The following is a 15,507-nucleotide window of genomic DNA, read 5'->3' on the forward strand; positions in this document are numbered from 1 at the left end:
ACTGTGTTGGGGTCCACATACTTTGCCTTGGGAGTTGAGGTGGGGTACAATAGGGTCATTATACTGTGCATGTGGAGGAATTAATCTTGGGGGTATCATACTGTGTTTGGGGGACAATTTTGTTGGCATCATACTTTATGGGGCAATGAAAGAGGAATCTACGACTTCAGCAGGAGGAAAATTACTATGTAACGGCTGGAAAGTTGTGAGATCTGCTCTTCTGTGACCCTGACAATTATTTACATTTTTTGGGGGAGGGGGCCAATTAGAACTTCTGCTATGGAGCCCCATGATTCCTATGTACGCCCCTGTACTGGGTCCATGTCTCCAGAAGCATGAGGTGGGCACAATGTACTGGGCACAACACTGGCAGATTTGCAATTTTCACTCAGCAACATTCACTTCTGCTTGTTTCTAGTAAGCACACATGGAGTCAAAATTATCACTGTACCTGTAGATAAATTCACAGAGGGGTGTAATTTCCAAAATGGGGTCACTTGAGGGGGGTTTTGCTCTTATGGCACTTCGTGGCTCTGTATATGGAGTCTGCAAACTATTTTATTCTATGATATTAGTTCTCCAAGAGACAAATAAGTGCTCATTCCATTCACACCGTGTGGCTAAGCAATACTATACAGACACATGTGGAGTATTGCCACGTTCAGCAGAAATTGTGTGACAAATTTTGCTTCCATTCTTACCCATTTCCCCATTTGGCAATCTAAAATCTGGGGCTAAAACAACATTTTTGTGGTAAAAATGTAATTTTTTTTTAATGCCCAATGGTATAAAATTCTGTGACATACAGTGCCTACAAGTAGTATTCAACCCCCTCCAGATTTAGCTGGTTGACACATGCGGAATTAACTTGGCATTGTGACATTTGTACTGTAGATCAGCCTGGAAGTGGGAAATGCACTGCCGCAAATTTATTTATTTTTTTTTAAAAACGTTAAAAGTTAATTCAGAGTGTCATTTATTATTCAACCCCTCAAACCACAAGAATTCTGTTTGGTCCCCCAAAAGTATTAAGAAGTAGTTCAGGCACCAAGAATAATGAGCTTCACATGTGTGGATTAAAGATCTCTTTTGCCAGCCTTTTCTGACTATTTAAGACCCTCCCCAAACTTGTGAACAGCACTCAGACATGGTCAACATGGGAAAGACAAAGGAGCATTCCAAGGCCATCAGAGACAAGATCATGGAGGGTCACAAGGCTGACAAGGGGTACAAAATCCTTTCCAAGGAGTTGGGCCTACCTGTCTCCACTGTTGGGAGCATCATCCGTAAGTGGAAGGCTTATGGAACTACTGTTAGCCTTCCACGGCCAGGACAGCCTTTGAAAGTGTCCTCCCGTGCCGAGGCCAGGCTTGTCCGAAGAGTCAAGGCTAACCCAAGGACAACAAGGAAGGAGCTCCGGGAAGATCTCATGGCAGTGGGGACATTGGTTTCAGTCAATACCATAAGTAACGTACTCCACCGCAATGGTCTCCGTTCCAGACGAGCCCGTAAGGTACCTTTACTTTCAAAGCGTCATGTCAAGGCTCGTCTACAGTTTGCTCATGATCACTTGGAGGACTCTGAGACAGACTGGTTCAAGGTTCTGTGGTCTGATGAGACCAAGATCGAGATCTTTGGTGCCAACCACACACGTGACGTTTGGAGACTGGATGGCACTGCATACGACCCCAAGAATACCATCCCTACAGTCAAGCATGGTGGTGGCAGCATCATGCTGTGGGGCTGTTTCTCTGCCAAGGGGCCTGGCCATCTGGTCCGCATCCATGGGAAGATGGATAGCACGGCCTACATGGAGATTTTGGCCAAGAACCTTCGCTCCTCCATCAAGGATCTTAAGATGGGTCGTAATTTCATCTTCCAACAAGACAACGACCCAAAGCACACAGCCAAGAAAACCAAGGCCTGGTTCAAGAGGGAAAAAGTCAAGGTGTTGGAGTGGCCTAGTCAGTCTCCTGACCTTAACCCAATTGAAATCTTGTGGAAGGAGCTCAAGAATAAAGTCCACATGAGACACCCAAAGAACCTAGATAACTTGGAGAAGATCTGCATGGAGGAGTGGGCCAAGATAACTCCACAGACCTGTGCCGGCCTGATCAGGTCTTATAAAAGACGATTATTAGCTGTAATTGCAAACAAGGGTTATTCCACAAAATATTAAACATAGGGGTTGTATAATAATTGACCCACACTTTTATGTTTAAAATTTAATAAAATTCAACTGAGCAACATAACTTTTTGGTTTGTAAGATTTATGCTTCTGTTCATAAAACTTACTCTCGTTTGCAGTTTGAAGGCTCTAACTTATTTGCATCTTATCAAACCAGCTAAATCTGCACGGGGTTGAATACTACTTGTAGGCACTGTACATATGGTATCAATATGATCACTGAACTCCTTGATGAATTCATTGAGAGTTGTAGTTTGTAAAATTAGGTCACTCATGGGGGGTTCTGCTGTTCTGGCACCTCAGGGACTTTGCCAATGTGAAATGCACCCTCAAACCATCCAGCAAAATGTGCAATACAATATGGTGCTCCTTCCCTGCTGAGCTTTGCACTGTGCCTCAAAAGTAGTTTTCCACCACATATGAGGTACTGGTGTACTCAGGAGAAATTGCTTAACATATTTTGTGATCCATTTTCTCCTATCCTTATCCCTTTTGAAAATTGAAAACTTGAGGCCAAAGTAACATTTTAGTGGAAAAATGGTTATTTTCTATTGACTCAGCCTAATGTTATTCAATTCTGTGAATCGATTGAGGGTTAAAATGAATTTCTCAAGAGGTATAGTTTCCAAATTGGGGTCACTTGAGGGGGTTTCTGCTGTTTTGGCTTGTCAGGGGCTCTTCAAATGTGACATGACATCAGCAATCTCTTAAAGCCAAAATTTCGCTCCAAGATTCAATTGGCCCTCTTTCCCTTCCGAGCCCTTTCCAAGCCCTGCCATGTGCCCAAACAGTAGTTTTCTACCACATATCGGGTATAGGTGTACTCAGGGCAAATTGAACAACAAATTTTTTGGTCCATTTTCTTCTGTTACCCTTGTGAAAATGAAAAATATGACCCAAAATGAACATGTTAATTTTTTCCTTCCACGTTGCTTTAATTCCTGTGTAGCACCTGAAGGGTCAATAAATTTCTTGAATGTGGGTTTGAGCACTTTGACAGGTGCAGTTTTTAGAATGGTGTCACTCTAGGGTATTTTCTGTCATATGGACCCCCCAAAGTCACTTCAAATGGGCTGTGGTCCCTAAAAAAAACAGATTTGTAAATTTTGTTGGAAAAATGAAAAATTGCTGATAAACTTTTAACCCTTCCAACTTCCTAACAAAAAAAATGTGTTTCATAAATGATGCAGATGTAAAGTAGACATATGGGAAATGTTATTTCTAAAATAGTTTGTGCAGCATGACTAACTGGTTTAAAGATATAAAAATTGAAAGTTAGAAAATTGCATAACTGTTGCAACCTATCACTGGTCTCATTGTACCCAAGGTCAAGTTAATAATGGGTCTTTTATTATAGTCTGATATTTGAAAATGCCTTCAATGGTTGAGCCAAATATTTCTCTATTACAGATGGGCTTTTTTTGAAGCAGGATACCAGAGAAGTTCACATGGACTTTCAGGATCTTGGCTATGAAACCTGTGGAAAGAGTGAAAATGAAATAGATCGAGAAGAAACAACAAGTCCAGGTGAGATCACCATGGATCAATGAATTTAAATTATAATCTAAAACAAAAGACCAGCAACAAATTGTAATGTGAAAGAAAATGTAACACAATGACATTTGGTGTATTGTATTTTCATGGATATTTTTCTTGCCAGCTCATTGGAAAATCCAACAATGTCATGACTCTTTATCAGGTCTGCCAAACTTAAGTCCTATACTTCGTGGTCATTTTTTAGCAAAAATAAAAATGCGCATGCATTGTGTAGCTTAAAAATCACTAAACTCACCAAACTTGTTAAAAAAAAATCTGCTGTTAATTATTGTTAAACACTACAGAATTCTGGATAATATACCCATCAATAAAGAAACAAGCTGAAAAATAACCAGTTGAATACATTTCTATCAGTTATAATTTAACTAGCAAAGACCTAAAAATTATTTTCAGAAATTCATGTTATCACTTGTATCAGCCATTTACACAGCGTACACCAGCAGAATTTGCTGCCAACCTTTACAATGACCCAGCCTTGTTAACCCCTTAATGGCCAATGACGGACATAGCACGTCATGAGCAGGTGTCCATTTCTGCATCATGACATGCTATACCCATTTAAACTGTCAGTGTGTGAAAATAAACAGTGACAGCTCCGTGGTGGCAGCAATCACTGACAGCTGATAGGCACGGATAGAGATGCGGGGACTAATAACAGCGGTCTCCACTCTCTGACTGACCCATCACAGTGATCGATCTGACTGATTGGTTGGAGGTGCTGAAACGTCAGCACTTCCCTGCATGATCACCGCTGGGAGCTTGGCTTAGCCAACAGCCGAACTCCTGCAGTAACAGCCAGGGCTGATGTCCGCACTGCCCCATGGCTGATTAACCCTCCAGATGCCATGATCTATAGTGATTGGGTCATTTAGAAGGTTGTGAGAGGGAGGAAGCCCCCCCTTTCATCCCCATTGGCACCCCAGAGACTAAATCACAGGGAGTCGATGGTTGTCACGACACGCACAGGTCAAACAATGACCTCCTGGTGTGCCAGGTATTTCTTTCCTGTTAGACCCAGTCATAAGCAGGGTCTAACAGGTGTTCTGCAAGTGTAATCTGACAGGTTTCATGCATTGCACTGCATCTGTATTGCAATGCATAGGACCAGAGATCAAACAAATACAATTTAAAGTCCCTTAGAGGGACTAAGTAAAAAAAAACAAAACCCACAAAATAAAGAACAAGAAATATTATACTAATAAATATGCATATTTAGGTAAAAACAAAAATAAACTAATAAAGTACACACATATTTGGTATTGCCATGTCCAGAATGAAACAATCTATAAAACTGTCACACTATTTAATCCATACAGTGAACACCATAAAAATTAATAAAAAACATGGCAAAAAACATGTTTTTTTAATCATACTGTAAAAAAAATGGAATAAAACGCAATAAAAAAGACGAATGTAAATAAAAATGGTATAATTAAAAACGTCATCTTGTCCCGTAAAAAAAACAAGCCGCCATATAGCACCATCAATGGAAAAATAAAAAAGCTATAGGTCTAAGAATACAGCCGTGCAAAAACAATATTTTTTATATAAAATTGTTTTTATTTAATGGAAGCGGCAAAAGCATAAAAAAAAAAATTGGTATCACTGTAATCGTACTGACCCGAAGAATATGGCTATCTTATCACTTCTACCATACGGTGAATGGTATAGAAAAAAACAAACAAAGAACAATCGCTGAATTACTGTTTTTTGTGCATTCTGCCTTCCAAAAATCTCAATAGAAAGCGATAAAAAAATATTATGTGCCAGAAAATGATACGTATAAAAACTCCAACTCATCCCGCAAAAAACAAACCCTCACATGACTGTCAGCAGAAATATAGAAAAATTATAGCTCTCAAAATAAAAAAGTTTTTTAGTGTGTAATAGCTGCAAAACCTAAAAAACTGATATAAATATCGTACCGCTATAATTTCACTGACCAAGAATAAAGTAATCTAATCACTTTTACGGCACGAGAAACGGCATAAAAAAATAAAAGAAACCAATTCTTCACCTGCAGTTGATGTGTTCATTCTGCCTCCCAAAGATTGCATTAAGGCTCGACCCAAATTTATCCTGCACTGAGCGCTTACACTGAGGTTTTCATGTAAATCTTTGAAATATGTGATTCAAAATAACACTCAATGGAAGATTCCACATAATGAAGCAGATGGGGACACTTTGGACTGTGTCCGGCTTATGATCTGGCTGTGCCCATTTTTTTAGACATGCATAAAAGCGTGGTCCGGCCCGGTTTTGTGTACCTCTTAAAATCCAGATACCAACAAACAAAAGCCAAACAGAGTCCAGAGTATCTCTGCTGCCTCATTATTGAATGGATCCCTTGGGGGTTTCATCCAAATCACATTTTTTAGATTTAGATGGAAATCCCGATGTACTGTAAGTGCTCAGCGTTGAGCACAAAATCAATGTGAACTGATCCAAAATACACTGCTCAAAAAAATAAAGGGAACACTCAAATAACACATCCTAGATATGAATGAATGAAATATTCTCATTGAATACTTTGTTCTGAACAAAGTTGAATGTGCTGACAATAAAATCACACAAAATTCAACAATGGAAATCAAATTTATTAACCAATGGAGGCCTGGATTTGGAGCCACCCCCAAAATTAAAGTGGAAAAACACACTGCAGGCTGATCCAACTTTGATGTAATGTCCTTAAAACAAGTCAAAATGAAGCTCAGTATTGTGTGTGGCCTCCACGTGCCTTTATGACCTCCCTACAATGCCTGGGCATGCTCCTGATGAGGTTGCGGATGGTCTCCGGTGGGATCTCCTCCAGGATGGCACATCAATGCGATCTGTGGCAAGAAGGTTTGCTGTGTCTGTCAACGTAGTGTCCAAAGGCTGGAGGCGCTACCAGGAGACAGGCCAGTACACCAGGAGACGTGGAGTGGGCCGTAGAAGGGTAACAACCCAGCAGCAGGACCGCTACTTCCGCCTTTGTGCAAGGAGGAACAGGAGGAGCACTGCCAGAGCCCTGCAAAATGACCTCCAGCAGGCCACAAATGTGCATGTGTCTGCACAAACGGTTAGAAAACGACTCCATGAGGGTGGTATGAGGGCCCGATGTCCACAGATGGGGGTTGTGCTCACAGCCCAATACCGTGCAGGATGCTTGGCATTTGCCACAGAACACCAGGATTGGCAAAGTCGCCACTGGCGCCCTGTGCTCTTCACAGATGAAAGCAGTTTCACACTGAGCACATGTGACAGACGTGACAGAGTCTGGAGACGCCACGGAGAGTGATCTGCTGCCTGCAACATCCTTTAGCATGACCGGTTGGCAGTGGGTCAGTAATGGTGTGGGGTGGCATTTCTTTGGAGGGCCGCACAGCTCTCCATGTGCTCGCCAGAGGTAGCCTGACTACCATTAGGTACCGAGATGAGATCCTCAGACCCCTTGTGAAACCATATGCTGGTGCGGTTGGTCCTGGGTTCCTCCTTATGCAGGAAAATGCCAGATCTCATGTAGCTGGAGTGTGTCAGCAGTTCCTGCAAGATGAAGGCATTGAAGCTATGGACTGGCCCGCCCGTTCCCCAGACCTGAATCTGATTGAGCACATTTGGGACATCATGTCTCGCTCCATCCACCAACGTCACGTTGCACCACAGGCTGTCAAGGAGTTGGCGGATGCTTTAGTCCAGGTCTGGGAGGAGATCCCACAGGAGACCATCCGCAACCTCATCAGGAGCATGTCCAGGCGTTGAAGGGAGGTCATACAGGCACGTGGAGGCCACACACAATACTGAGCCTCATTTTGACTTGTTTTAAGGACATTACATCAAAGTTGGATCAGCCTGTAGTGTGTTTTTCCACTTTCATTTTGGGGGTGACTCCAAATCCAGGCCTCCATTGGTTAATAAATTTGATTTCCATTGATGATTTTTGTGTGATTTTGTTGTCAGCACATTCAACTTTGTACAGAACAAAGTATTCAATGAGAATATTTAATTCATTCAGATCTAGGATATGTTATTTGAGTGTTCCCTTTATTTTTTTGAGCAGTGTATATTGGTTATCCTGGACTATGCTTCATGCTATTCTGAAGCGATTACACTGAGAAACTCCTCCACAAAGAGTATAGCACATGAGTTGGTCCACGTTTTTTCCCGAACAGCCTTACCAAAGGAGATCCTGACTGACCAGGGAACTCCCTTTATGAGTAAGGTGATGAGGGAGTTACCCAAAGTCCTGCAAATCTCCCAACTGAGGACTTCAGTGTGCCATCCTCAGCCAGATGGCCTGGTGGAAAGGTTTAATAAGACTCTGAAGAGTATGCTGAGGAAGGCCATAGAAAAGGACGGTAGAGACTGGGACTGTCTCCTACCGTATCTCTTGTTCTCCATCCGAGAGGTTCCACAGGCCTCTACGGGGTTCTCCTGGATGTCGCAAAGAAAACCTGGGAAGCTGAGGTCACACCCCACAGGAGCGTCATTTGAGCACGTCGATCTGATGCAGGAGAGGATTGCGAAGGTGATGCCCATCGTAAAAGAACATCTCCTCCAGGCACAAGAAGCTCAGGCCAGGATCTACAACCAGTCAGCCAGAGTCAGGCAATTTAATCCGGGAGACCGAGTCCTCATGCTAATTCCTACAGTGGAGAGTAATTTCTTGGCCAATTGGCAAGGGCCGTATGAGGTGGTGGAAAAAATTGGTGAAGTGAACTACAAGGTTCATCAACCCGGGACGACGTAAGCCGTACCAGATATACCACGTCAACCTTATCAAGCCGTGGTAAGACAGAGAGGCTGTGGAAACTCCATGCTTGCTGGGCAAGCCAGAAGGTGACGTTGGAGGTGTCGCAATAGCGGAAACGCTAACGAAGGCCCAGAAACCGCAGTGTCGGGAGTTGCTGCACAAGAACAGGGATCTGTTCTCTGATTTGCCAGTCTGCACAAGGGTCATAGAACACGAGGTTCTGATGTAGCCACATGTACGGGTGAACTTGAAACCCTATTGGATACCTGAGGCCCGACGAGAGTTGATCTCCAAAGAGGTGGCTCGTATGCTGAAACTCGGTGTCATTGAAGAATCCAGGAGCGGTTGGTCGAGCCCGATCGTCTTGGTCCCAAAGCCCAATGGTGAGTGGAAATTCTGCAACGACTATCGGAAGTTGAATGAGGTCTCCAAGTTCTATGCATATCCCATGCCACGCGTCGATGAGCTGATCGAGACGCTTGAGCTAGCAAGGTACATAACCACCTTGGATTTGATGAAGGAATATTGGCAGATTCCCGTGGCTCAAGGAGCCAGAGAGAAGACTGCGTTTTCTACGCCGGACGGATGCTTCCAGTATTGTCCAGATGCCGTTTGGACTGCAGGGGGCCCATGCAACCTTCCAGAGAGCTATGGATCATATCCTCGCTCCCCATCAGCAATAAGCCGCAGCATACCTGGATGATATTATCTTCAGCCCAGACTGGGAGAGTCATCTGGAAAAGATCCAGGCGGTGTTTGATGCTCTGAGGAAGGCGGGGTTTTCAATAAACCTGAAGAAATGTGCCATGGGGAAAGAAGAAGCCAAGTACCTCGGATATGTAGTGAGTAGAGGCGAGATCAAACCCCAAATTACTAAAGTGGAAGCAATCCAAACTTGGCCGAGACCGCTGTCAAAAAAGCAAGTTAGAGCCTTCCTGGGAATCCGACCATGCCCCACTCAAGTGGATGAGGGAAACAAAGGGAAAAAAATGCCAGGGTCACCCTCTGGTTTTTAGCCCTACAAGACTTTAACTTCCATGTAGAACATAGAGCAGGAAAGCTACATGGTAATGCCGATGCCCTCTCGAGAATCCCCTGTCTGGTAGTAGAAGATGCCAAGCCCCACGGCTTTAGGCAGAGGGGGGAGGTATGTAAGGTGGCTAATGGTAGCTTAGTCGATGGGAGGTATGTATCACAGAGATGGCTGGTCTCTGTGATGTAGCCCAGAGTGTTTCTCTAGTGCACATAAGCACCAAGAGGATCATTTGGTGCACCTGGGAGCCGGGTTACGGCTTGCTAGGAAAAAATGGGCGGGTACAGCAACCCACATACCTCACCGCTGGGTATGGTTAACAGCCGATAAAATGGAGGCTGTTTGGCACATGGTCTGTGTGTCTAGAGGGAGAAGGCTTCCCGTGTATGTTTTGTCTCCAGACCAAGCCAGGACACTGGATGCTAAACCAGCCTGTGTGACCACAGCACTGGCTAACCAGAGACTTTGCTAAAAGGACTGTTTTCTTTGTGTTTTTGCCTGAACTAAAGGCTGTTTGTTTGCATTTTGCTTTTGATCGGTTTATGAAGTCAATAAACCGTGATGGATATTTAAAGGAACATGCCTCCTATTTTGTCTCTCATTGCAGCTGAGTGAGTACCATCCCTACAATAGCCTTAAACATACTGTAGATAAAGCAAACATCCGCACCCCCAAAAAAGCTGAAAAAAGTGAAAAGAACACCACAAAATGCTGAAAAACGGGTGTTTTTACTGCCAATGTAACAGGTTTTGTCTACAGAAAAAAATGTTGCATGTGTACATTTTTCAGAGAAAACATAGTATAAAAAGCTGACAAGGAACTAATGGGGTAATTCATTAAGACTGGCATTGAACATGCACGTCTTAAAAGAAACTTTATACAGTGAGCGGCTGTAAGCATACCCTGGCACTGACTGATAGTTGTCCCTGCAGTATTACAGTGCAGAGCTGGCTGTCAGTCAGTGCCGGGGAGTGGTCAAAGACAATACTCACTATGTACTGAGCGGTTACTGAAGCTGTGTTTCTATGACTGAAAGTTGGAGGCTGTCATCAATAAAAGATTAGTGGGGTCTGATACTCATCACCCCCACTAATCAACTGTTGTCAGAAAACGCCAAGTACTGCACTTCAACTCCAATTTAAGAGATCTGATAGAAACTGATTGTTAGGGGTGCCAGGTATCAGACCCCCACCAATCTGATATTAAATCTGATACTGACGACTTATCGTAAGACCCTATCCTAAGGATAGATCCTAAATGTCATAACTGGACAACCCTTTTAAAGGGTTCTTTCCAAAATAGCAAGTTATCCACTACTCATTGGATAGGGGGTTACTTACTGATCGCTGGGACCTCCGATTATTCCAAGAACAGGGCATTGCATCCTGGAAACTCGGTCCTGCAGAGCCCAGTATTGAATTAAGTAGTGGTGTGTATGCTCGACCTCCACTCCAATCATGGACTATGGAGCTGCACTTATGTATCTGGCAGTTCCATAAACAATGAAAAATGCTCAAACCGGAGACTTGACATCTAATGTGCCCTAAGTTATAGTGCCCCATGAATGGTGTTCCCAAATATAGTTCCTTCATCAAAGATTTCCCCTTATACACTGCCACAGTCATAGTAGCCCAATCAGTAGTATCCTAGAGTTATTTAATTCTATCTTTTGTGGTGCACTCTAGAGGCCCATAGCAGACTGTCTTCAGAAGCAGCGAGACTGCAGAAGACACATACTTTCCCTAGGAGACAGCGGCACCTCTATCAAGCAAAACAATGTCTCCATGTGGCACTGCTACTGCACATGGTGTCCATTGTGTTACATAGGACTGCTGGTGCCATTTACTACATTATCTATACTCAGTTATCACTGTATTATCTGCAGTGTTAAAAAAAAATAGGAGGGGGTTGGGTGACAAATCTTTGTCTTGGGGCTTGGGCCCCCGATCTTTTCTGACCCTAGCAACACTCCTGCATACTGCTAATAGTGGCAGACCACGTGGCTGATATGAGGCCCCTGAATATGGGGGCCACGGTGCCAGCACTGGCTCAAGGCCCCTCCGGCACCTGTATCCGCATCCTGCGCATGTAATATAACCTAAATGTTTCTTTATGATATGTATAAACCCGTCCCTGCATGCAAGACAATCCAGGAATCTCACAGAGCTGGAAGAATTTTACAAGGAAGAATGGATGAAAATCCCTCAAACAAGAAGTGAAAGACTCTTGTCTGGCTACAAAAAGTTTTTACAAGCTGTGATATTTTCAAAAGGGGGTGCTACTAGGTACCCAAGGGTGCCCAAACTTTTGCATCTGCCTATTTTCCTTTTTGTAATTTTAAAAATGTAAAAGATTAAATTATATATATATATATATATATATATATATATATATATAAATGGGTTCCGAAAAAACACATTACCGGTAAGTAATATACAGTACAGACCAAAAGTTTGGACACACCTTCTCATTTCAAGATTTTTCTGTATTTTCTTGACTATGAAAATTGTACATTCACACTGAAGGCATCAAAACTATGAATTAACACATGTGGAATTATATACTTAACAAAAAAGTGTGAAACAACTGAAAATATGTCTTATATTCTAGGTTCTTCAAAGTAGCCACCTTTAGCTTTGATGACTGCTTTGCACACTCTTGGCATTCTCTTGATGAACTTCAAGAGGTAGTCACCAGAAATGGTTTTCATTTCACAGGTGTGCCCTGTCAGGTTTAATAAGTGGGATTTCCTGCCTTATAAATGGGTTTGGGACCATCAGTTGTGTTGTGCAGAAGTCAGGTGGATACACAGCTGACAGTCCTACTGAATAGACTGTTAGAATTTGTATTATGGCAAGAAAAAAGCAGCTATGTAAAGAAAAATGAGTGGCCATCATTACTTTAAGAACTGAAGGTCAGTCAGTCCAAAACATTGGGCAAACTTTGAAAGTGTCCCCAAGTGCAGTTGCAAAAACCATCAAGCGCTACAAAGAAACTGGCTCACATGAGGACCGCCCAAGGAAAGGAAGACCAAGAGTCACCTCTGCTTCTGAGGATAAGTTTATCCCAGTCACCAGCCTCAGAAATCGCAGTTTAACAGCAGCTCAGATTAGAGACCAGGTCAATGCCACACAGAGTTCTAGCAGCAGACACATCTCTTCAACAACTGTTAAGAGGATACTTTGTGCAGCAGGCCTTCATGGTAAAATAGCTGCTAGGAAACCACTGCTAAGGACAGGAAACAAGCAGAAGAGACTTGTTTGGGCTAAAGAACACAAGGAATGGACATTAGACCAGTGGAAATCTGTGCTTTGGTCTGATGAGTCCAAATTTGAGATCTTTGGTTCCAACCACCGTGTCTTTGTGCAACGCAGAAAAGGTGAACGGATGGACTCTACATGCCTGGTTCCCACCGTGAAGCATGGAAGAGGAGGTGTGATGGTGTGGGGGTGCTTTGCTGGTGAGACTGTTGGGCATTTATTCAAAATTGAAGGCATACTGAACCAGCATGGCTACCACAGCATCTTGCAGCGGCATGCTATTCCATCCGGTTTGCGTTTAGTTGGACCATCATTTATTTTTCAACAGGACAACAGGCTGTGTTAGGGCTATTTGACCAAGAAGGAGAGTGATGGGGTGCTACGCCAGATGACCTGGCCTCCACAGTCATCAGACCTGAACCCAATCGAGATTGTTTGGGGTGAGCTGGACCGCAGAGTAAAGGCAAAAGGGCCAACAAGTGCTAAGCATCTCTGGGTACTCCTTCAAGATTGTTGGAAGACCATTTCCGGTGACTACCTCTTGAAGCTCATCAAGAGAATGCCAAGAGTGTGCAAAGCAGTCATCAAAGCAAAAGGTGGCTACTTTGAAGAACCTAGAATATAAGACATATTTTCAGTTGTTTCACACTTTTTTGTAAAGTATATAATTCCACATGTGTTAATTCATAGTTTTGATGCCTTCAGTGTGAATGTCCAATTTTCATAGTCATGAAAATACAGAAAAATCTTGAAATGAGAAGGTGTGTCCAAACTTTTGGTCTGTACTGTATATTTATTTATTTATTGCCTAAAATACAAAGGAAATGTTTCTTCCTTAACTGTAGGCCTTTTAGAGACAATTTCATCTTCACTTGCTTAACTGTTCACAATCACAGTAATTTTGACCAAGGGTGTCCAAACTTTTACATGCCACTGTATTCAATAAATTGATACACTTTTAGAATGATTTTCTGTTCTATGTCGCTGTATGTGTTCAGTATATACTTGCTTCGAAATCGCAGCAGTCAAGGGTCAAGTGCATCTGCACACACAATGAGACAAAGGCTTTTGGGGGCTGGCATGGTGTCAAGAAGGAAATAAGCTATTTTTCTCCAAGAAAAACATCAAGGACAGACTAACATCCTCATCCTGAAGGAAGTACATGGTGTGGACTGCATAGGACTGGGGTGAAGTTATTTTCTATGACGAAGCCCCCTTCAGACTGTTTGGGCACATCTGGAAGAATGATTGTCCAGAGATGAAATGGTGAGCACTACCATGAGTCCTGTGTCATGCCAACAGTAAAGCATCCTGAGGCCATTCATGTGTTCGGTTGCTTTTCATCCAAGCTAGTAGGCTCACTCACAATTTTGTCTAAGAACATTGCCATGAATAAAGATAGATATATAAACATCCTCCGAGAGCAAACTCTCCCATTGATCCAGGAGCAATTTGGTAATTGTTAATGTAGCACCCCGAGGACTCGGCTGCTACAGGGGTATTGCACCTCGATCCAGAGGTGTGGTATTCCACTCCCGGGTAAGGATGGAGTGTGGAACTGGGCTCAGTTAGCTGCATGCACCACACTCACCCCATTTCCGGGGGACAGATCAACGGTACTCCCACCAGATAGATGTGCAGGTACGACAGCGTCTGTCCCTGGCTGGAGTGGGGGGGGGAGGAACATCCCAGTGGTGTAGGAGCAGACAGGGGAGGGACTCTGGGCATAGGTAGGAGCCCATTGGGTGCTGGACACCTGGGCTCGGGTGTCAGAGGGAGTATATAAGGTGGGCACCATCTTAGGACAGGGTCTGTCGGTGCAGAGAGGAGCTCAGCCAGAGAGGGCTGACAGGGAGCTGTGGCTCAGTCTGGGCCCAGCTCCAGAGCCAGGCCTGGAGGTCTGAAGCAGAGAGAGAGAGAAGTAAGAGGAAGAAGGAACAGAAACACCAGGAAAGGCCCAGAGACGCAGGAAAAGAGGGAACCCTAAGATCCCACGGAATAACGGGTGAAGGGTTGGCAGAACAGGGTGCCGGATCCCAAACTGGTGGAGGCCAATTATCCTTAGCCAGGAACCGGAGGTCGTGGACAAATTTTGGCGCGACCCCTCGCCATATCTACCAGGAAGGCATACCATATAGGGTCAGGGAAACCGGGAAAGGTTTCACCACCAGAAGGCCCGAGGGAGCTGGACAAAGGTGGATCCCTGGTGGGGACGGCCAGTAGAAAGGAAGAGAGGGGAGCTCAGGACCATGCTCTGGAACTGCCTGGGAGTTGGCCGAGTCCCGCACCTGGTGGACGCAGCACGGCTCGGGTGGTCCTAACTGTGCACAAGGGACCTGATAAAGAACTGTGAGTAAAGCTGTGAAAACTGCAATTGCACGTCTCAGTGATTCCTCGTCGCACGGGCACCATTAGTGCTGGGACATACACACCATCTCTCCCAACATCATTCTCATCCTCTGCCCTGAGGCCATACCCCTCCTGTTGGGGGTTATACCATCCACGCTGCACATCCGTACCACCGGCCTCAGCGGACTGCCCTGCAGCGGCGGCTTCATAGCCGCATTCAACGGGTGGCGTAGTCGGACACTAATACCATCATACCAATAACGCCACTTAGTTTGACACCCTGGGCACGGACCGGGTCACCGCCACGAGGACTACTACCCCTATCGGATCCGGCTCCGGGTATTCCCCGCGTGCGCAACGCTACACAACATGGCCCAGGGGGTGAGTC

At 44.2% G+C, this 15,507-nt stretch overlaps 1 protein-coding gene across 5 annotated transcripts in view; it reads left to right on the forward strand.

The window, feature by feature from the left end:
* PDE4DIP (phosphodiesterase 4D interacting protein) overlaps positions 1–15,507 on the forward strand; it is a 738,656-nt gene that overhangs the window by 531,340 nt on the left and 191,809 nt on the right. For all 5 annotated transcript variants that reach the window (XM_073644096.1, XM_073644094.1, XM_073644092.1 and 2 more), the window contains one exon: positions 3,599–3,715. In XM_073644096.1, coding sequence (XP_073500197.1) covers positions 3,599–3,715 — 117 coding nt within the window. The remainder of the gene's footprint in view (positions 1–3,598; positions 3,716–15,507) is intronic.

Source organism: Phyllobates terribilis, unplaced genomic scaffold, assembly GCF_046119375.1.
Source record: "Phyllobates terribilis strain yellow unplaced genomic scaffold, ASM4611937v1 Scaffold_8__6_contigs__length_399053987, whole genome shotgun sequence".
NCBI classification, from domain to species: domain Eukaryota; kingdom Metazoa; phylum Chordata; class Amphibia; order Anura; family Dendrobatidae; genus Phyllobates; species Phyllobates terribilis.